Raw genomic sequence first — 23017 nt, forward strand, 5'->3', positions numbered from 1 at the left:
AAAAAAAGGAAAGTTGAGAAAGAAGTTACTGCTTAACTGTAGAATCATCCTTAGGCTCCATGTTGTATTGGGCTCTGTGTTGTGTCATACCAGCACTCAGGGAGCTGAAGCAGGAGGAACACAAGTGAGTTTGAAGCCAACATTGGCTACATAGGAGGCCAGGCTGGGCCACATAGTGAGACCATCTCCCAGAGGGGAAAGCAACAGCTATTTGACTTACTATAAAGTTGGCTGTCTGGGTCTCTAGTAAATCATGTTTGGTACAGGCCACTATTTTACAAGTGAAGCTTCTTGGATTGACCCAGTGCTCAGAGCTGTCGTCCAGGTAGCATTTCAGCCTTAACCACATGTCCACGAGAAGACTTAGTTTTCCTGGGCTATCACAACATAAGACTTGGTCTGGCCAGTATCAACAGAGGCCTCATCTGACTCCACCCACTGATGAAGCCAACAACTTAAGCTTTTGGTTACTAGATCCACTCCCTAAGAACACATTCTTAAACCCATGGTTACTTATTTTGCCTTATACTCCTATTAAATCCCACCTACGAGCAAACACAGTCAGATCATTTACTTAACGGAAGGAAAATTAATTTACCATGAGGAAACTGCACTGATGCTGAGTGCTTTGAGATCTCTTGTGGGCAATATTTTTGAGTCCTTATTGATTGGCCTTCATTGGGACTTAATTAGCTGTAATATTGCATAAGCATTTTATGACTGGAATGCAAGACCCCGCTTACATAATGCTTCTGATGGAGAATATGGCCTGCAGCTACTGCCAGACAGCTTCCACTTAGAGGAAAGTAGGTCTGCCTCGTCAGCTTCCTCATCAAGAACCACACAGTGTCTACTCTGGCGAAAAGCACTTTGTGGAGAGCACTGGGACCAGGAATGGGCGTCACTTGCTGCTGAGCTCTGAGTGCAAAGGGATGTCCTTGGAGGTCGTTGGAGGTCTGCGCCCCATCCAGGAGGAAAAACCTGTGGTGCTTTGGTGTCCATCCACACAGGGATCACAACTCATGCCAGAGAGCTGAGTGTGGTGCCACACACTTGTAATCCCAGTGTTTGGAAGGCAGAGGCAGGAGGATCATGGGCCACCCTCAGCTGTATACCAGTTTCAAGGCCAACTTGTGAGCTATGAGACCCATTTAAAAACCAAAAGGCAACAAAGTAGACCTACTTGTGAGAGGAAAGACAGCCTTGTCCCTTTCCCATGAGTTTCACTAACTTTCTAGAAAACCAGGGACAGAGAGCTGAAGTGCTCTGCTTGTTACTCTCCCTTTCAAGCCAATTGCTGTCTGGATTACAGAGACCCTATATAGAAAAATAGAAAGAGCCAGGCATGGTGGTGCACACCTTTAATCCCAGCACTCAGGAGGCAAAGGTAGTCAGATCGCTGTGAGTTCGAGGCCAACCTGGTCTACAAAAGAATTCCAGGACAGCCAAGGCTACACAGAGAAACCCTGTCTCGAAAACCAAAACAAACAAAAAGGAAAATAGAGAAAGAAATTCCCAAGTAGAAGCTTGGCTCCGGAGGCTGGAGAACAAGTCCCATTGGGCTCCTGTGTCCTCGGTACAGGTGATTTAGCCACTTAATGCCCATGGCCCTATCTATCCCGTGAGGCAAGATGAATGACGGGCCGCTTGATTGGTGTGCAAATGAAGGCATGAGATGTCCTCACTTGATAAATGCAAGAGCAAGCCTTTGAACCCTGGCAGTCTGGCTTCAGAGACCGGACCATCTTCAGTTACACTAGTTCTCGGTGAATACACCGCTGGCAAGTTATTCAGAGTATCAAGGGAGTCCTGGAATGCCTATCAAAGAAAGCACTGTGAAGAGGCCATGAGGGCTGGAGAGATAGCTCGGAGGTTAAGAGCACTGTCTGCTCTTCCAAAGGTTCTGAGTTCAATTCCCAGCAACCACATAGTGGCTTACAAGCATCTATAATGAGATCTGGTGTCCTCTTCTAGTGTGCAGATATACATGCAGGCAAAACACTGTATACATAATAAGTAAGTAAATCTTTAAATTAAAAAAAAGGGGGGGCATGAGATAGCCTTGCACGTAAATGCACTTGCCACAAGACCTGACAACTTAAGTTCTTTTCCCAAGGCACCCCGACACACACACACACACACACACACACACACACACACACACACACACACACACACTAGACTCTGGGGTAAAACTGAGCCAGAGTTCTGCCCCACTGGAGTGGTAGGAGCAGTGTGCCCTTCCACACAGGAGCTATGACATAGGCAGACTCTAGCAAGCAGTGTGACCCACAAGGGTCTTCTCAAGATTGGTGCTACAGCTAAGTTGGGCCATATCGAGCCCTTAACCAAGATCTCCCAATTTCTGAATCCTAATTCTGTTAGTAGCCCAAGTCCCTGGGACAGGAGGTAAGTGGCAGGGGAGGACTCAGTGGCAGAGGCTTAGGCGTGGGCTCCAACTCAGTTGCTAACCCCACCCCACCCTACCCAGGAAGTGAAGACATTGGTTGCAGGGAGGGAGTAGGAGAATTGAAGACATAGGTGTTGTTTGTCTAATACGTTGAGATCCATAGGCTAAGGCCTCCTTTGCTGTCTCCCTGGGCTGACAGCAGGCCTTCACCATCAGCTCCGTGTGAGCTGTTTTCCTACAGCTTGTGTTCAGCCACGAAAGTGGTTCACGGTTCATGATGAGGAAGTCTCTTTCTGTTGTGGAATATTGTGCTCACAGTTACAGAAACCAATGGTGATGAGGTTTATATTTAACACAGTACTTCTACCATGCAGCTAAGTGCTGTTGCTCGCTGTGTACAGTTGGGGAATAACAAATGCTTATGGAAATGAAAACAATAAACATAGTCAAATGTGAGAGGGGAAAAAAAGCTCTACACAATGTCTTAATATTATAATAGCCCTTTAGAATTTTGTTTTCATTTTATTTTTATGTAGGTATTTTGCTTGCATATATGCGCACGCACTACATGCATGCCTGGAGGCCTTGGAGGCCTGAAGAAGATGTCAGATGCCCTGGACCTGGAGTTAGAGATGGCTGTGAGCTGCCATGTGGGTCCTGGGAACTGAACCCAGGTCCTCTGCAGCAGCAGCCAGTGTTCCCGCTGCTAAGGCAGCTCTCTTGTTTAGAACAATCACTGCTAGTTTAGGTCACTACAGAAATACTAAAACTTCTAAATACTAAATTTCCAAAATTCTAAAATATAGATAGTACTTTAAATAACCAGTCTTTCATCTTTGGATTTAGAAATGTATGTGCATTTCTATTTTGGGAATAGTGAATCAAAATGTAAATTATAAACTTGATGTGGTAGCCCGTACCTGTCCATATGCACACATTTTGAGGTGGGGGAGATAGGAAGATTATGAGGCCAGCTTGCAATATATAGTGAAATATTGTATGTATTAAGAGCAAGTCAGAGTTAGGGGTGGTGGTACACTTGGGAGGCACTGACGGGCAGCTCTCTCTGAGGTTGAGGCAGGCATGGTCTACAGAGCAAGTCTGTAGCATGCATGTCCATAGCCCCACCACCTGGAGAGACGATAGCAAGTTCAGTGCCAGCCTGGGCTACGTAGTGAGAAGTAGTTTCAAAGACAGGGCAAGGGGGAGGGGAAGAGACAAAGGGACCAAGCAGGGAGGGGAGATGAGAGAATATGAGACTGCCTTATTTGTGGTTTTCTTTTTGGAGAAAGCAGTCAGCATTACTGAGACACTCTGAGTCACAATCGTCTGTAAATCCAGACTCCTGAAAGCCACGTGGCTCTGTGCCGAGGCTCCTCGCAGGCCTCTCGGTAGTCGTGTGTCTGCAGGGTCGGCTCTCTGTTCTGACCCCTGCCCTGGACAGAGCTTGTGAGTAGCAGAAGCCACAGCAGTGTGCCAGCCAATGTGCATCTGGATTCTGAAATGCACTTTAACTATTTCAAGTTCATTAGCCATGGAAATGGATGTTTTAGGGATTTGACTGCCAATTACTTTTTGTTCCCATTTTCAACAATTTTGACACACAAATAGAATTCTCTGGAATTTGAATTGCTGCAAAAGCAATCTATTACTAAGAAATAAACATTGCTAATACACATGCTAAAATTGTCTAAAATATAGACTTTGGTGCTGAACACTTGGGAATCACATATATATTTAAGCATATGTATTGGGCTTATGTATTGTTGACTGGAAAGACTAAGAGAAACTAGACCAAACACCTTCTTTCACTTACTTGGAGGAAACATGGGTTTCTGGGTAATTGCTTTTCACACTCTCACAGTGTCCTCTGGCACCCAGATGTCTTCTCTTTCCACCAGCTGGAATCTGACTTCATTTTTTTTTTTTTAAAGATTTATTTGTTATTATGTATACAGTATTCTGCCTGCATGTACACTTGCAGGCCAGAAGAGGGCACCAGATCTCATTATAGATGGTTGTGAGCCACCATGTGGTTGCTGGGAATTGAACTCAGGATCTTTGGAAGAACAGGCAGTGCTCTTAACCTCTGAGCCATCTCTCCAGCCCCTGACTTCATTTCTTTGAGACCCTTCCTTTGCCACAGTCCGGAGAACAAAGCTTTCAGTGCCCCATACTTCAGCACTACTTGAGAGGTTTAAGAATGCCAGGCTTTCTTTCATGGGGTCAGCCCAGAGGTTCTGGGTGATCCGGTCCCACAGAACTCGGTTCTCCTTGTCTGACATGATTTGCAATTCCTGTCTTACCCATCCCCTGCAGTTGCCAGAGTCAGTCTGAATCATTACTAGGTCTCACGCACACATGCATGCACCCACACACCCACGCACTCACGGACATGCGCAACACCTTTTTGGGTTCTCCTGCTCCCAACATCTCACTCACATGATCACCATTCCCCACCTCATGATGTTTTTAATCTAATTCATAGTTTTCCGACCATGATTTCACTTGCTACATGTGGAACATGCTTGTAGGGTGACTCTGTGGCCATGCCGCCTTTGGAGTTCACACAGCCTGTCACCTACTGGGTAAGAGAACTGTTTCATAAGCTATGCTGGGTGATACCTCAAACACTAATACTGTTTTTGGTTTTTGGGGCTTTTTTGTTTTTGTTTTGTTGTTGGTTTTGGGGGTTTGGTTTTTTTTTGAGACAGGGTTTCTCTGTGTAGGTCTGGCTGTCTGGAATTCATTCTGTAGACCAGGCTGGCCTCAAACTCAGGATCCACTTGTCTCTGCCTCACAAGTGCTGGGATTAAAGGCGTGTGCTACCACTACCCAGCTACTAAATTAATAATCTGTTTTATTTTTTAAAAGAATACATATTTGGGGCTAGAGAGATGGCTCAGAGGTTAAGAGCACTGACTGCTCTTCCAAAGGTCCTGAGTTCAATTCCCAGCACCCACATGGTAGCTCACAACCATCTGCACTGAGATCTGATGCCTTCCTCCAGCATGCAGGCAGAGCACTGTATAAATAATAAATAAATACTTCTTTTTAAAAAAATACATATTTTATTTTATGTGCATTGGTGTTTTGCCTGCATGTGTGTCTGTGTGAGGGTGTTAGATCCTCTGAAATTGGAGTTACAGACAGTTGAGAGCTGCCATGTAGGTGCTGGGGATTGAACCTGAGTCTCTGAAGAGCAGCCAGTTCTTTTAACTGCCGAGCCATTTTCTCCAGCCCCTAGGAATCTAATCTATAGTGTTTAGATTAAGAATTCTCTGGGATTGGAGAAAGGCCCTAATCACACAAGCCTGGCAACCTGAGCATGTTTCCTGGACCACTGACCCACCTTCCCTTTACTAATGGACGAGAACTGAATTCACAAAGTTATGTTCTGACCTCCACACATAGGCTATGGTGTGCATGCATTCATAATAAAAAATGTACAATAATAAATAAAAATTAACAACCCCAGAAATTCAAATACTTAGGAGATATAACGCAGAAGGAGCATGAGTTTAAGATTAGCCTGAGTCTGGCTTAGCTTTAAAAACAAAGCAACAACAGTAACAGTGAAAATGAACAGACTTTTAGTATCTGGCCAAGTTTATTAATTTCTCATTCTTTCAATTTCTTATAAAATGGAGATAATAGGTATTGGGTGCAGGTCGAGTGCTTAAGAAATTTAGTACTGTGACTACCACACAAATATTCAGTCTGTACTAATATTGTCAGATAATGTTTCTAAATGAATTACTCTGTCTGTCCTGTTTTGACCCCATACAGCAGCACACCTAGAACTTTATAAAATGATGGTTTTCTGCCAGTTCCAGCTTGAACCATGTGAATGGCTAGTCTGTTGTGAGTCTCAGGCATTTTCTATTTTCATTTTTGTTTGACTGTTTCAGACAGCCTCACTGTGTACCTTAGTTTGTCCTAGAACTTCCAACACTGGTCACCTAGCTTAGGCTGTCCTCAAACCTATGATAGTCAGTCAGCCTCCAAGTGCTGGACTTACAAGCATGAGCCATTGTGCTCCATGCTTGTAGTTGTTTGACTTGGGGACAGTGTTCACTACGTACTTGGCCTTAATGGTCCCCCTGTGTCAGCTGACAGATACCAAGAGCATAGGTATACAAGACCACCGCTAGCTTCTTAGGACATTACAGTTGTCAGCAAGGTTTGTCACAGTCACTAGTGCTGTGTTCTTACACCTGCGACTTGGGGGACCTGATTCATGTTAGGACCTTGGCGTGCATGGTTCTGAAAGGTCCAGTTGCCATCTTCGAAGGTTCTCGTTCTCCAAACATAAGTCTCTGAGTCTTTAGATGATATCCTAAACGCCAGCTGTGTGTTACGTTTCTAGTGAAAGTGAGATTACCACATCCTAGACAGAACATTCCTTTATCACAGTTAGGGAGTTTTGAGAACTCGGGGTAGGTGACCGAGGAGTTCATCATGTCCCCTTGTTACCCAGAACAGTGATCTGTAAAAGGGGTACAAGTAGCTGTGACGGAGGTGTGGCCTCACCTGCACCGTAACATCCACACACACACACACACACACACACACACACACACACACACACACACACGTTCCCTAAGTACCCCCTAGATGGCTCATCACAGCTCATCAGCCAGGACTGAGAAAGCCCTTTCCCACGTTAAGCTATGCATTCCATGTCACTCCACATTCAGATCTTTGGACAGCAGAACCTGTCCCAGCCTTGTCTGTGAAGCATCCCTCAGACACTTGAAGAGGAGCCCAGAACGTCCCTTCTGCCCACATCTGCCTTTCTCCATGGTAAATAAGCCTCATAAATTCTTCAGTTATTTCACTCATCCTTCTGTCATGGAAACTAGGTGAATTTTTGGTGAATTCCATCTTTTAATGAATGTAGAGAGGTTTTACACACACACACACCCCTTTACCCTTGCATAGTTTAGTGTTCCTCTCAAACAAAACACCTTCGACCTCCTTGAGAAAATTCTCTTCAAGGATGGAGACGTCTGTTGCCACCTCAGGTAAAGTGCCAGTCTTCGTTCCAGTGGTAGGGCCATTCGGAAGCCCACTCCTCAAAGTCAGTGGAAAGTCCGCCCCGTGCATGCTCTAGTTACCATTCCAAAGGAGGATTGAGTTTCCAGGGCCCATGGTGATTTTGGTGAAGATTGCTTGGAGTCGTGTGGAGCAGACAGAAGCAGCCTGGGGTGGGGTGGGGGCTGCTCTCCTGCTGTGTCCCCACAGTCCTGGGTCCCAGCAGCAAAGGGACAAGTGAGGAGCCGCTTCGCAGTGGTGTCTGGAAGGGCCGGCACCTCACACCTTTGCTTGCTTCAGTCCTGGTACTCATTCGAGTGTCCTGTGGTTGTGATTTGGGGTTTGGACGCGTTCGTTGTCTTCATTTTCACCCTTTTCATATTTTGTGTAGAATAGTACGTTCAAATCTCATCTGAATTCAATTTCATGAGCTATATGACACCAAGAAAATGTGGCTTGATGTGATGCTGAGTTCAGCCATGTTTCACCCTCTGCAACAGATGAAAAGTGTTAAGCTTCTGATCCTCCGCCGGTTTCTGTTCCATGTAACAGACAGGATCAGCGCCCTTGCCCTTGTGCCATTGACATGTAGCAGAGGTCCCTAATCTTGGGCCTGTAGATGTCTAGGGAATCTTTGCAAACTGTTTTGGCTCCTTGAACAGTCAAAAATTAGTGAAAGTTTGTATACGTAATTTCTTGTGAATTTTTCTGTGGAGAGCCTTCAGGGTCTCTCAGGATAAATAATAGTCAAGGGTTTCACCATCCTGGAATTGAGCTTTGCATTGGGACTTATTATGTGACAGGTTCTGTTTGTTTGTTGTTGTTTAAAGAAATTGCCTAGGAAAGGAAATCTTTGTCTTAAAGCAGGCCTGTTACAAGCATTGTTTGGCTTGGTCCCCTAGTGTCTTGCACTAAAGTTTGTGTGGAAAGACCAAAGGAAAACAGTGGACTGCCATCTAGAGGCCTGAAGAACAACTTCACAATGTCCAATGCATGCACTGGCCTTTGTGAATTAGGAACACACTCACGTACTCTTTCTCTCTCTCCCTCCCTCCTTCTCTCCCTCCCTCCCTTCCTCCCTCCTCCTCCTCCCCCTCCCTCCCTCCCTCCCTTCCTCCCTCCTCCTCCTCCCCCTCCCTCCCTCCCTTCCTCCCTCCTCCTCCTCCTTCTTTTTCTTCTTCTTCTTCTTCTTCTTCTTCTTCTTCTTCTTCTTCTTCTTCTTCTTCTTCTTCTCTTCTCTCTCTCTCTCTCTCTCTCTCTCTCTCTCTCTCTCTCTCTCTCACACACACACACACACACACACACCACAAACTTGTGAGTCAGGTATGCTATGGTGCTGGGTCTTCTAGCCTTGCTATTAGATATAATTTTTGAATGGAGAGGCCATAGTCATTCAGATCTGAACAGCACTTGCATAATATACCTTTGCTCATAGAGCAAAAGCAAGTTGATATTTTCATTTGTAGTCAAGAGCATAGCCTTGTGGTAGCTGAGTGCATAAACTTTTTAAAATCTTGTTTCTTCATTTGTAAATGGGGCTCTTTATAGTACGTAACCTAGGATTATTATGAAGATTAAATGAAATAAAAAGTGTTTTCACAATACAGACTTGTCTGATTAAGGTGAATATTCAGTAAGTATTCATAGTTTCAGTCGATATTCAGTTCACATTAGATATAATAACCATTTTTAGTATCGGACATTCCATGTTGCATTTGGCAGTAGACAAGATGCATGCCTTGCCTTGTGACAGAGATTGTAAACAAGTACAAATATAAACAAGATAAGTCCTTAAATAATTCATTAAAGAAAAATCACGTGACACGACAAAGCGGGACCCAGCCTGTTTTCATGTCAGAGGACAGTGAAGGGTTTCTGAGGAAGTGACAGTTGGGTTCTTACCTGCATGGCAAGGAGCCTGCTGTGAGAAGGCCTGAGGAACAAGCGTAGAGGCCAGACAATGGAGAGAGCTGCATCTGTGGGGATCACACTGGACTCTTTGAGGCCCAGGACTGTGGATTTTCATTCTGAGGATTATGAGAAGAAACCGTAGAATTATTAAAGAGGTGCTGGTCTAGTCTTAGCTTTAGAAAAATCCCTGTGGAGAATAGGCTATAACTGTAGCAAGAAGAGAAACAGAAAGACCAGTTAGGAACCTTTTCTAAAGGTTTCTAAACAAACAGCGATGGCTTGAGTGACCTGGTAGTGGTTTGGGCAGATGAACCCCACTGGCTCTGTAGGATTAAGGCAACACAACAGCTGTGGTCAAGGTTTGGGGAGATGATTTGTTGGGCAAAGTGCTTGCAGTGCTGCACTTGGACTCCCAGCACCCATGCAAAAGTAAAAGTGGGCATGGTGGTACACACCCATAACCCCAACACTGAGGGTGGGGGTGGGCTGATTCCAGGTTCACTGGCGAGCTTGTCCAGCTGAATTGATGAGCTTCATGTTTGTGAGAGACTCTGTCTCAGACAATAAGGTGGACACGATTGAGGAAGCGATCCTAGCATTACCTCCAACTTACATGCTTGCTCACATAGGCACATAGACCTGCACACACATGTATATGCACCCAGGTGGACAGCCAGACTATTGGTTTGAACCTGACTTGAAAACCATGTGATTGTAGACTCTGTGCTCAGTCTGGGAAATGGTAGGATGGTAGCTCGCTGCTCTTAGGGTTGTGTTGGGGCTGAGATAGTAATTGTAAAGTGCTCTGAACAATCCATGAGTTACCGCAGCCTCACCATCCCTTACCATTTTCCTCATAACGACTGCTCACACATGGTCATCAGAGCTTCCAGCTTACAGACGAGAGACTTTTGAAACTGAGCGGCTTTGAAATCAGAATATAGCTTTCTGATTTTAAACCCTTTGTTCTCTCTCAGTATAACCTAGAGTATGAGTCCCCAGAGAGAAACACCTATTGGCTGAATCTCTGTCAGCTCCGCTATATGTTCCTGTAGTATTTAATTCATATTAAGAAAGTTCCAAGGAGCTGGGTGATGGTGGCACACGTCTTTAATCCCATTACTTGGGAGACAGAGGAAGGCAGATCTCTGTAGCCTGGCCTACAAAGCTACTTGTAGGACAGCCAAGGCTACACAGAGATATCCTGCCTTCGGGAAGGGAGGGGGGCTGGGGGAGTAAAGGTATGGGGGTAGTGTAGCCCAGCACACACCTTTAATCCCAGCAGTCTGGGGAGGCAGGAGAATCACTATAAGTTCGAGGCCAACCTCTACAAAGCAAGTTCAGGACAGCCAGGGTTACACAGAGAACCCCTATCTTAAAGAAACAACAACAAAACAAACAAACAAAAAAAGCAAGCAAGTTCTAAGATAGTCTATATACATCACCCCTACATGCCATGAGAAACTCCAGATCCCTTGACTTTTGAAGAGATACATTTAACACCTAACCCAACATCATTAATATGCATGTGATGTGTATAGAGGCTAGAGCTGCCCAATCTGAGAACCTCTAAGGTATTGAATCTCTATAGAGAACATTCTGGTCTTCCTTCTGTTAAAGGGGGCAGACATCATAGAGTTGATGCATTTGCCCCATATTTTTCTTGTCAGATTTAGTGGAGGCATTGGCCAGACTGCTCCATTTGGATTTTCTTTTTCTCCATCTGTCTGCTTTGCCCGTTTCCTTCTGGAGTAAGCAGTGGAGTAGGTAAGGATCAGGGCAGAAGAGTAGCATCACTAGAAGCAGGGAGCCTGAGAGTCTACCTGCTGCTCTCGCTTCCAGTGCCTCTCCCGCCAGGCTGAAGGCAGGCTGTCTGTCTGTTGCAGAGTGTGAGCACTTGATCCGCCACATGCTGGTGTTAGACCCAAATAAGCGCCTCTCGATGGAGCAGATCTGCAGGCACAAGTGGATGAAGCTGGGGGATGCGGATCCCAACTTTGAGAGGGTGAGCTGCCCCCGCCCCCAAGGAACTCCTCCAGCAGTGACTGTAATCTGCGCAGGACCTGAAGAGATGAGCAGCAGGGACCGACTGCTGGGTAAAACCGAAGCAGCATGTGAATTCAGCAGGGAGCTGTGGAGAGTAGTGACACTGCTCCTTACCATGTGTCCCTATGTCATAGTTTGTTTTTGACTTCTGAGACATTATACCCCCAGTTCTGCAGCTCACTGCCACCAGATGCCTCTCTTATCTGAGAGTGCTCATTTCAACAGCTTCTGTCGTAAACTGCTGCTCCCCATGATGATCCATATACCCCAGGAGCGCAGCAAACAGGAGGTTCCTGTCAGCTCATTGCTGATTGCCAGCACTGTTTTGCTTAAGACTTTGTATGAGACCCAGAGAATCCGCAGCAGTGGGGCATAGAACAGCTTGGCCAATACGTATCAAATGCCATGTTGATGGGGTTAACCGGGGACTTGACAGCCTGCTTCTTTCCATGTGACAGTTAATAGCTGAATGCCAGCAACTGAAGGAGGAGAGACAGACAGATGACCTCAATGATGATGTCCTCTTGGCCATGGAAGACATGGGATTGGACAAGGAGCGCACGATTCAGGTACTTAAGAAGGAGTCGGGAGATAAGATAAGCGGCCCTTCCTCTTGCCTGCCTTTCCTGCATTGTTTCCTTTCCTGCATTGTTTCCTCCTGAGCTCTTGGGTGCTTCCGCTTTCATCCTTTCCTGCTCCTTTGCCCTCCTGGGGCCTGGGAAGGAAGGAAGAAGCTGCTTTGTGTTCTGCTGGTGTTGTTGGAGGTGTGGTCCTTGAGGTGCCATCTCATCAGGGCATCGCTGTCTTCTCTTCTTATTTCATAGTCTTTAAGATCGGATGCTTATGATCACTATAGTGCAATCTACAGCCTGCTGTGTGATCGACATAAGCGACATAAAACTCTGCGTCTCGGAGCACTTCCCAGCTTGCCCCGAGCCATGGCATTTCAAGCATCAGTCAATATCCAGGTGGGCAATGTCTCTAGTGACGTAGGTGAGGACAGGTTACACCAGGGTAAGGGCTAGCCGCTGCGTGCCAGCCTCTAAGCAGGAGAGATTCTTGTCCATCCCTGGATCTGTAGCTGCAGCTCTTCCTTTGTCTGAAGACAGTCACAGTCTGAGTCTTCCTTTGAGAAAGAGGTCAGAATTTTATTTTGAGAAGTAGTAAATCGTCATGAGATACCATTCTCCCTAAAGAATGCTTCCTTGCTGTGCCTTCTGGGAGCGGAAGATCCAGACTTTGGCAATCAAGACTGCTTTGAGTATAGTCCTATCCTTGGGAGTGGGAGGCAGAAGACAATGAGTTCAAGGACAGCTTGGGCTACGTAGCAAAACCCTGTCATAGAGAGGTGAGGGGAGAGACTACTTTGAAGAGCTGTCGTTACGTCCTCTAGTGTCTCAAGTCTTTGTGTATCTTCATGTACTGCTTTCCAGGCGGAGCAGACAGGTGCTGCTATGAACATCAGCGTCCCCCAAGTTCAGCTGATCAACCCAGAGAACCAGATTATAGAGGCAAGTAGCCATGTGTGATCACTGGCAACTGAAACCACTTTTCTTCCCGTAGCCACAATTCCTTTGTTCCTTCTGATTTATTTCTGATCAGTTGTGTTTCCATCCACCTCAGCCTGACGGGACAGTGAACTTGGACAGCGATGAGGGTGAAGAGCCTTCTCCAGAAGCCTTGGTCCGTTATTTGTCAATGAGGAGGCACACGGTGGGAGTGGCTGACCCACGGTAAGTACCTGGTCAGCATCCAGCCCAGTACTAAGGCAAAAGGTCCCATCTGGCTTGGTGCCTCCTAAGACCACTGAATAGGTGGCCAAGATACACCTTTAACACATCAGGAGCCATGCTAGACCATAGCCGATTGGACTGGTTGCAGTCTCCCTATATCCCATGTCAATAGTATAATGGCATCTTTTTTAATTTTATTTATTTGTTTGTTTATTTTATTTCATTATTTTTTGGGGGTTTCAAGACAGGGTTTCTCTTGTAGTCCTGGCTGCCCAGGACTCGCTTTGTAGACCACGCTGGCCTTGAGCTCACAGAGATCTGCCTGCCTCTGCCTCCTGAGCACTGGGATTACAGGCGTGTGCCATCATGCCTGGCTGTATGATGGCATCTTTGTCAACAGTGATGGAATTCTTCTCATCTAAGTCACCCAGAAATGCTTCTTAAAATTCAGTCAAGTTGCCGGGCGTGGTGACACACCTTTAATCCCAGCCCTCAAGAGGCAGAGGCGGAAGGAACTCTTGAGTTCAAGGCCAGCCTTGGCTATATATTGAGTTCCAGGACACATAAAGAGACTCTGTCTCAAAAAAATAAGTAACTAATCAGCCTACTCTGAAAGTGTCTAGCGATGGGTTGGCCTTGTGTTCTCTGTCAGGGCTCTCCTAGAAAGGGAAGACAACTGCTTGACACAGTTTATCTGTGTGGACAGTTAGGAGCACTTGCAGGGTTCAGTCTCTTGCTCTGCCCCAGAATGAACAAGAATCCCCAAAACACATTTCGTAGTGTGTTCCCCAAAGGCTTCCTGTCACAGTGTTCCCTGAGGCCCCCATATTGGGAAATGGACTGAGGACACCTCGCCCCACTTCAACCCTGCAGTTGAAGCCTGCAGCACGAGAATGCCATCTCTTGGCGGAGTGTTTTCTCCATGAGCAGAGAGGAGAAGGCTGCACTACGCGGGGCAGAGCTGGCCTGTGTATAAATTTCTCTTTCTGTCCCCTGAGTGGATCTCCAGGAGCCACGCCCATGCCTGGTGGTTTGCTTGTTTTATGTTACTTGTTCTCGGCGCGTGAACAACAAGCAATAGAAGGAACACTTTGGTTCCACAGCATGTGTCACTGCCGAGGGGTGGAGTTCTGAGTCGGGATTAGTGGAAAGACTTCTTATTTAAAGTCTGCTGGCCATGACAGCTCCGAACATCCAGTTCTTATCTGTCCTGTTAGCACTGACAGTGGTAATTGCATTCTTTCCCTGTGGCTCAGTTGCTACTTCAGGCAGGCATTGTCTTAGCGGCTGGCCTGCACTCTCTAGAAACGTGCTGTCCACCTCCAGACTTTGAAAGCCTGGGCTGGAGTTGTGCCAGCGTTTCCTCTGTCGGCTTTCCAGAGGGATCAATGAGGAGTGGCACTCCCCAGGAGCTCAGAGTGAAATGACAGAGTGAAGTTCCTCACAGCAGACTTCCGCTTTGCTGTAGGATCTTAGAAATAGAAATTGAGGAGAAAAGCAAAATGGGGAACTTCACTTTCCCACTGGGCAGTGGGGAAGGTGCTTGCTCTTCGAGCGTAAAAGACCTGAGTTCGGATCCCCAGCACCCGGGGAAAAGCCAGCTGTGGTAGCCTCTGTTGTAAGCCCAGCTTTGTGGGCTGGAGACAGGCAGATCCACGCAGCTCATGGCCAGCCTGAGCAGCGAGTCAGTGAGCTCCGGGTTCACTGAGAGCGTGGTAGAGGAAGACTGCCCCCCACTTTTGCCCTCTACCACACACATGTTAACTGTCATACACACATCTGCACACATACAAAAAAGATGAGAAAGGCCAGGTGGTAGTGGAGGCACCTGCCTTTAATCCCAGCACTCGGGAAGCAGAGGCAGGAGGATGTCTGTAAGTTCAACGCCAGCTTGATCTACAGAGAGAGTTCCAGGACAGCCTGGGCTACACAAAGAAACCCTGTCTCAAAAAACCCAAGCAAACAAACAAATAAAAACAAAAGTTAAATAAATAAATATATAAATAAATAAAATTACTGTTCTGGGTATAGAAGTAGCATCGACTCAAAGACGTAAACACTTCTGAGTAACCACGTCTCTCTTCCTGTTTCCTCTCAGCACGGAAGTTATGGAAGACCTGCAGAAGCTCCTGCCTGGCTTTCCTGGAGTGAACCCACAGGCTCCGTTCCTGCAGGTGGCCCCTACCATGAACTTCATGCACAACCTGTTGCCCGTGCAGAGTCTGCAGCCAACCGGGCAGCTCGAGTACAAGGTATATGGCCGTGGAAAGGGCCTGCCCACAGGAAACAAACTTTGTCTTCCCTTGGTATACTTTAAAAGGACTCTCCCTGGGATTGGAGGGTTTCCTTAGAGAGGGGTGTTCCCTTTGGTAAATAGCTCTGGTTCCGGGGGATTTCTTGAGTTCCCTTTAAGTCCCCTTCAGTCGTCAGCAGATCCTATAACTGTAGTAGATGGTGTTGTTTGCTCCCATAGCTTACTATCTTACCACTGTATCTGCCCACTCTCCTGGCAGGAGCAGTCTCTGTTACAGCCACCTACACTACAGCTGCTGAATGGAATGGGGCCCCTTGGCCGGAGAGCCTCAGATGGAGGAGCCAACATCCAGCTGCATGCCCAGCAGCTGCTGAAGCGCCCACGGGGACCCTCCCCACTTGTCACCATGACACCAGTGAGTAGCGGCGCAGTGTGACTTTCTCAGAGGTTTTTGATACAAAGGCTGTAATAAAGGGGCCTGACTCAGCTGAGATACCCACATTGCTCTCTCATACCGTGCTCTGTGTGTTTTCGCTGACCTGCCTTCTTTTCCCCATTGGGCCACATAAAGACGCCTCAGCGACCATTCCCCAGCAGAAGTAGTGCAGGTGGGAAATGTTCTCTGGGACAAATTGCTTTTTAAATGTTATAAAGATTAGTTGGAAGAGTATGTGCACACGCTACAGGGCACACATGGAGGTCAAAGCACAACTTTTGGGAGTCAGTGCTCTCCATCCACCTTCCAGTGGGTTCCAGGGATCAAACTCAGCTTTTGAGGCTTGTACAGCAAATGCTGACCCGCTTGAGCCATCTCTCGGCCCGTGGACTTAACCAATCATTAGACAAGCTTCCAAAATTACCATCTCACCAACTCTCCTCTGATCAACACTGCCTAACGTTTTTGGCACAACCTCAAGTGATGCTTACATCATGGCTCAAACTTCAATTGATGTCTGAATTTCACACATTGGTTTCTGTTTATTTCTGGTGATTTTTCTGTCGTAGTTCATCAGATTGAATACTGTCTCCCTAGCCACTGTGAGTTGCTTAGGGGAGGACTGCTTAAAATCACAGTACTTGATAAAATCACAGTAGCTTTTGTTCTCCGATCCATCATGGATCAATACTTGTAAAAACACTCTGTTAATGCACACAGAAGCTCACTCTGGACTTCCGTTCTTTCCTTCCTTTGGTCATAGAGCACTATGTGAGCCTATGGGCTACACTTTGAGTAGCATCGCAGTTCAGAAAGCAGGTCTGTGTGGGAGCCTTTGGTGTACTGTTTATGATTGCAGACAAGTCCAGCTATAGGAAGTATTTGAACAATAACAGCACCTGCAAAGCCATGTAATCCCAGCACTTGGGAGGCAGGGACAGGAGGGTCAGTACAAGTTTGAAGCCAACCGTGTGTGTGTGTGTGTGTGTGTGTGTGTGTGTGTGTGTGTGTGTGTGTAGATATACATACACATTGTGAGTCCCAGGTTAACAGTGGCTACAGGGCAAGACACAGCCTCAAAAAAAAAAAAAAAAAAGCATGTGGGATTAAATGCCAACATGAATGATGTGGCAGAGGCATTCCATGGGCAAGGTCGGTATTGGTTAGGAAGGATCAGGGGATCAGGGTCACCACTGTGGGAAGTGGGGTGACTTACTCTGTCCACTGGCCGCTAACAAGCTATTGTTGATAAACCCAGTGGGCATTTTTAATCTTTATCTTTTTGGATGTCCCAACTCTATTAGTCACTGTTGACCTTTCCCCCCCCCCCTTCTTTGTGATACTTTTTTTGCTTTTGTAACATTACCCTAGATTTTCCTTCTGCCAGTCAGTCTCCTTTTCAGGTCTCCTGTCTGCTCAGAGTTGACTTGCCTGAGGCCCCTTTCCTGTGCACTCCCATAATTTAACTGTCCCCGGGCTCTCCACCCAGAATGCTCTTCTGAGTTCTGCACATCTGCATGTGTGCTTGCCTCCACCATTGGTGCTCACGGTGTGAATGCAGCCTGTTCTAGAGTCTCTTGACTCTGTGACACTTGCCTTTCCCTGACAGGAACAGCGAACAGCACTGTCACTGTCCTGGTGGTTACACAAGCTAGGAGTGTGGGTCTTTTTAAATCTTTTTACAGTTTTTGTTATTCCCTCTACCAATGAGTTATCTTACGTCTGGGCATTGCATAGCTTACGTCTCTCCGTCTCTGCGCCCTTTCCTTCAGTCATCGACACCTGGATCACCACAGTGGCCTCCCCGCTGGCACCTGGCTTGACTCCTGGTTTCCACTGGCTGCCCCTTTCACCCTGCAAGTACAGAGACCTCACTTTTCCAAACACAGATCCTATAACACTGTTCCCCGGCTTAAAAGCCTGTAGTGATTCACCACTGCCCATCCCAAAATAAATTAGTATACTACTCGAGGCCATTGGTAACATGCCTTCCCTCTCCTCGGCCCCAGTCCCTTCCCATGCAGCTGTTTGCTCCACCTTTAGATCTAAGTAGAGGATGTGAAGATTCAAATGTTGGAATTATTTCAAGAAGTTTGTTTTGTTTTGTAATTGCCCAGTTTTTAAGAAAATATTTATGTTTGTTTTTAGTTAATGAGGGAGTGTACCCGAGCACAAGTGCCGGCAGAGGTCAGAGGTGTAGGATCCTTTGGAGTTTGGTTTACAAGTTGTTGCGAGCCACCTAGTGTGGGTGCTTGGGAACGAAGCTCTGGTCCTCTGCAAGAGCAGTGTGTGCTCTTAACCCCTGAGCCCGCTCTCCATCCCCGCAGTATTTTAAAATGCCCCTTTTGGTCACTGAAAAATGGTCTCTGGTGTAGCGCCTGGGGCATGGATGATGCTTCTATGTGCATTGTGCCGAGGCTGTGTTTGAGGGTGCACAACACTTCTGTCTTCTGCAGAAGAGAGCCAGGAACCCCAGTGTAGTGCTTCTCGTTTCACTTATGTTTCAGAATGTAGTGAGTATTTTAAAGCATCGAATTATAACTAGTTTGTTGTATGTTACGTGGCAATGTGCTTTCAAACAACCCTGATGCTTTCCTGGAGTTCAGACATCCAGACTCTGCTCCTGACACTAAAGGAAGGCCACGGTCAGTTCCTAGGCACTCTAGGTAAGCAGTTCTGTGTGTTCCAGGTCCTTGGGCACTGCGGCCTTCCCTCTGTTCTCAGCCTTTGGCCCTTTTGCTCTTGAGCAGCTACTAGCTCCTATGCTTGCCTCAGGTATCAGGTCAGCTGCTACTTCCTCCAAGGTGCCTTCTTTAGTTCCCAAGCACCCCCTAGAGGACTTGAGAGTTTACTCATGCTTTGACAATTGCCTGCTCACTTGTCTCTAAAACAAAGGCAAAGATCGTAGCTATAAATCCACAGCTTATTTTACAGAAGGCATCCAAGTGTCAGATAAGCAAAGGAAGAAACCCAAATATATCACATGAGCAAGATAGCTGGAAAACAAGATGTATAAACATTCTCTGTAACCCGCAGGTTCTAGAAAAGTCTTTGAAATAAGAACATTAGCAAGACCCTTGGCCTTGGTCCAGAGTTCAGGGCATCACAGAATGAGCCTCCACCCTGAGCCTTTCCTTCCTGTCTCTCTGCAGGCAGTGCCAGCGGTTACCCCTGTGGATGAGGAGAGCTCGGACGGGGAGCCAGATCAGGAAGCTGTGCAGAGGTAATGTGGCATCTGGCAGTGCTTGCAGAACGTCCTTGGGCAGGCTCCCCTGCAACCAGCGAAAGGTCACCTCTGCCCAGGGAGGTGGTGCAGTGCAGCTTCAACACTTGTGTGGTCTCTTTGCTCAAGCCAGATGGCATGTTCCTCCCCACACGGAAGTAACAGAAGACTGCCCAGAAAATTTCATTTCTATAAGCACCACTGGAAGCCCCTTAAGTGACAGCAATAACCTTAAGAACGTTTTCTCTCCTCCCTCCTTCCTTCCTTGTCCCCTGCCTTCACATTGCAACCTGATAGTGTTCAGAAGGCCTAAAGCCTGCTCCTACCTGCCACGAACTGTTTACTGGAAAGCAATTGGAGATTTGAGATGACAGTGATCCTAGCTAGTCTGGCCATGGACTTCTGGCATGGACTCCTCCTGCCCAGGAGAATGAATGAATACCTCCTGTACTGTTTGCCATGTGTTTTGTCCACTCCCTTGTACCAACAAAGAGATAATTGAAAAAAAAAATGGGGGTTGGGGGGCAGGGACAGATGTAAATATCTATTGTTTGCAAAACCTTGTTGAGAGATGCCTGATTCACAGAGAACGACAGTGACCATCAGGCATGCTATGTTGTCCGCTGACCTCAGTTCCAGTGGCCGTGGTCGTCAGCTCCATGCATGACCCTTGTGGAGTTGTCTTTCTTATTTTCTGGGGAAGGGTTATCACCAGAATCCAGCATGTGTTTTCCCAGAAATACAGGTGTTCTTCGAGATTATATGTTTTCCCTTGAGGGAAATTGAAATAAAATGGTTTTCATGGGCTCTCGGGGGAACGTTGGGTGTTTTTATCAATGGACATTAAGCTCTGATGGCTTTTTCCAGCAAGTTTGCGTACCATGAATTGTAGCATGATACCAGCTTTTAGCTTACATAGGACACGTAGTCAGGACAAACCAAGAGCCTCGTGGATGACGTCCAGGATTCCCTTTCTATGCTCAGGAGTCTGTGCAAGAGCTCCTGGTCAAAGAAGCAGGTCTTGTGCTGAAAGAAAACCCTAGTGAACAGGAGTGTTGCCAGCTCCTGCCACACCCTAGACAGTAGAAGAAAAAGCGCCGTGACTTTGCCTCAGGCCGATGCTCTTGCGTCTGTGGTTTGCTGATAAAAGGATATATGAGGTTGCAAATGAGCCCTGCTGGTGTCATGAAGAAGTGAGAAAATAGGAATGTTCTGTGTCTGCCTTCCCTCCTTGGAAAGGCGCAGCTGTGTTTTACCTTCTTCGTCTTAGACCTCATTTCCTCTGGCCCCACCTTATTCAGACCAACATTGAAAGGCTAGGATGCCCTTCATTCTGAAGGGACAGAAAGGAATCGTGCTTCTCTCATCTCTACCCAAGACAGGCGGAAGTGCTGAGGAAGCCTGGACCAGGCTGGGTGGGGGGGAGGGTTGGGGGGTGCCTGGGTCTTGCTACGGTGCTGACCCAAGTAGGTCTGCAAGCTCCATAGAGTAGAAGGCATCGTGGAGGCTAACTCCAAATCTTTCTTTACCTTGTTTCTTTACCTCCTGAAAATAGCTCTGACTATCCCGGGTGGTCTTATTTCTTCATCCTCTAAGTTAGTCCTTCAGGACCACATCAGTTTTTCTTCTCCAGTGATTGAGTTTTGGTCACAGGGCATGAGGGAAGAACTCGATTGTCCTCAAACAAGAGTCTGTGTTCTTTGGCCCGCATTAAGAACAGCACAAAAACCCTGCCGCCTCTGACACCAGGAGACATACGGTTGACTCTTTGCAAGCACCTCACTTGCCCCTCTAGAAGCAGGCCTTGGATTCATTTCCTCTGACTTACAGTTTAGAAAAGTGGAGAAAAACTAGTATGTAGGAAACTAACTTCTTCTGTTGAATGGAATGAAGTAAGGACATTGATCCCGCTTCCTTTGTGAGCTAAATCTGTCTTTCTTCTCTTAATGGCCACTCTCAAGCTTGAAGCCAGCCCCTTCAGCTGTGAGCTGCCATCTGTTGGCCTGTTAGACATGCCTCATCCATCCTGTTAGAGGCTGCTTGCTGTGGAGCCCTTCCGGTGCCCCACCCTGTCCCACCCTGTGCTTCGGACTAACTTCTGTTGCTTCTTTGCGCGGGAACAGTCTTGTCCTTTTTTTACTATGAAATGTCCTCCCTGCTTGTTGCAGGTACTTGGCAAATAGGTCCAAAAGGCATACACTGGCCATGACCAGCCCGACAGCTGAGATCCCACCGGACCTGCAACGGCAGCTAGGACAGCAGTCTTTCCGTTCCCGGGTCTGGCCTCCTCACCTGGTACCCGACCAGCATCGGTGAGTAGCCACGTGGCAGTGTGAGCTTCCTTGAGGCTCATTGGACCAGCACCCTTCTGACTAGTCTCCAGGTCGTGGTGACTAGCTTTAACTAGAAGCCACCTGCCACCCCCAACTCACATCTCAGCTCCTAGCTCTAAGCAGTGAGCTGGGCAATAGCTTCCTCTAGGATTCTGAAGCAATCTGAGGTTCTTCCATCCCGTTTCCTAGCAGAACTATTTCATCATGTGCAGCTGATTCCTGGAGGCCTTTGAGGGAGTGATGCTCTAAGAAGGAACTCTAGAGATGAGGATTTTGTAGCAACATCCAAAGACTTGACCTCTAATAGTTCGTCTCCTTCAAAAGAATGGACGCTTCCTATGGTGTTGGGCCTGAGCGGCAGGCTGGGGGTAGGAGGAGGAACAGCCCTAAAGAATGGTAGAGCAGGGACGCCGCATCCTTTCAGAGTGCTGCGTTTTAGGAAGTCATTCTTTGAATATTCTGACAGCAAGGTCTTTTGCTAGGCCTGTGTTATTTAGAATTCATGGCTCTGAAAAGGGAAAACAGGCATCACCATCCTGCCTAGAGAACCTTCAGTGAGTCCAAGGGAGCCCTGCAGCAATCTCCCGTGACTTCCTTGATGACCAGCAAAGCGGCCTTAGCCACATCCATTCTTACACTGTCACCCAGCTCCCAGACCACACTTGACCAAGACAGCAGCCTTTGCTTGATCTTGTTTCTTCCAGTCTTCTTGTGGAGCTAGTGGAATGCAGTCTCGTTGGGAAGGCTGAGAGCGCTTGGGTTCTGATGAAACTGGGGGCGTATGTGTGCCAATAGGAAGGAGGACACTCGGGCTAGTCACTCTGATCAGCCCCATCCAGTGTGCTCACTGTGCCTCTCACTCACTGGGTATCAGATAATCAGCAGGGATGAGTGAACTCTGAGCAGACAGGGACACGATTAGTGCCACGTTGGAACTCTGGAAGAAGGCAGATAAGCTTTCATAAATGACCATGAACAATTTAGAAAGAAAAAGTCCCATTAGGAGCCAATGGCAACCTTTGGGAGCTGCAGGCCATCACCTCAGTGTTGGCTGAGTGGACTGCTCCCGCCACCAGGCCGCAGTGTGCGCTGGCTCTGCACCTCTTTTTTTGTTCCTCACCTCCTCTTCCTTATCTGACATTTGATTTGTCAGCTCTCCCGGGGCCTGTTGTTTAGCTTTTGTCCTTTTCGTATCTGGCTTTAATTCTCCGTGCTCCTTAGGAAACTGGTGACCAGCACTTCCAGGCAGCCTTCCTCACAGACCCTCTGTTCTATTAAAAAGAAGGTCACAACAGCCTGCAGGTCCATCAGAGTGTTAAGCGTTCCACCTGCAGGCCCTGCTGGGGCCTTGCCTCCTAGAGCTCTACTGTCTGCTCCCATGTACACATTCTTGGTAGCATTCCACGGGTTTCTAAGGCCAAGACAGTTTGAGTTGTAAGCAAATGAATGCTTGAATGGCATATTGTGTGCTGTTGGGCATTTGTATAAAAGGAGCTATCTTGATGGGGTCACTATACAAACACACGAGATTAAAGTTAATTCAGGAGAAAAGAGAAGTGTTCTGAGGCCATAAAACTCATGATATGACCCTGGTGGCTTGTCTGTGTCACTGGATTCCTTTCATTTTCTGGAAA

The 23017-nt window shown here is 47.1% G+C and overlaps 1 protein-coding gene across 8 annotated transcripts in view; it reads left to right on the forward strand.

The window, feature by feature from the left end:
• Positions 1-23017, forward strand: part of SIK3 (SIK family kinase 3) — a 213391-nt gene that overhangs the window by 172832 nt on the left and 17542 nt on the right. For 6 of the 8 annotated variants that reach the window (XM_084782637.1, XM_084782636.1, XM_084782639.1 and 3 more), the window contains exons 7-15: positions 11245-11363; positions 11863-11973; positions 12229-12372; positions 12838-12915; positions 13028-13137; positions 15236-15389; positions 15651-15806; positions 18980-19050; positions 21219-21362. In XM_084782637.1, coding sequence (XP_084638763.1) covers positions 11245-11363; positions 11863-11973; positions 12229-12372; positions 12838-12915; positions 13028-13137; positions 15236-15389; positions 15651-15806; positions 18980-19050; positions 21219-21362 — 1087 coding nt within the window. The remainder of the gene's footprint in view (positions 1-11244; positions 11364-11862; positions 11974-12228; positions 12373-12837; positions 12916-13027; positions 13138-15235; positions 15390-15650; positions 15807-18979; positions 19051-21218; positions 21363-23017) is intronic. The other 2 variants (XM_084782642.1, XM_084782640.1) reach the window with 1 other exon arrangement.

Source organism: Acomys minous (assembly GCF_964271855.1).
Source record: "Acomys minous genome assembly, chromosome: 5".
Classification (NCBI taxonomy): domain Eukaryota; kingdom Metazoa; phylum Chordata; class Mammalia; order Rodentia; family Muridae; genus Acomys; species Acomys minous.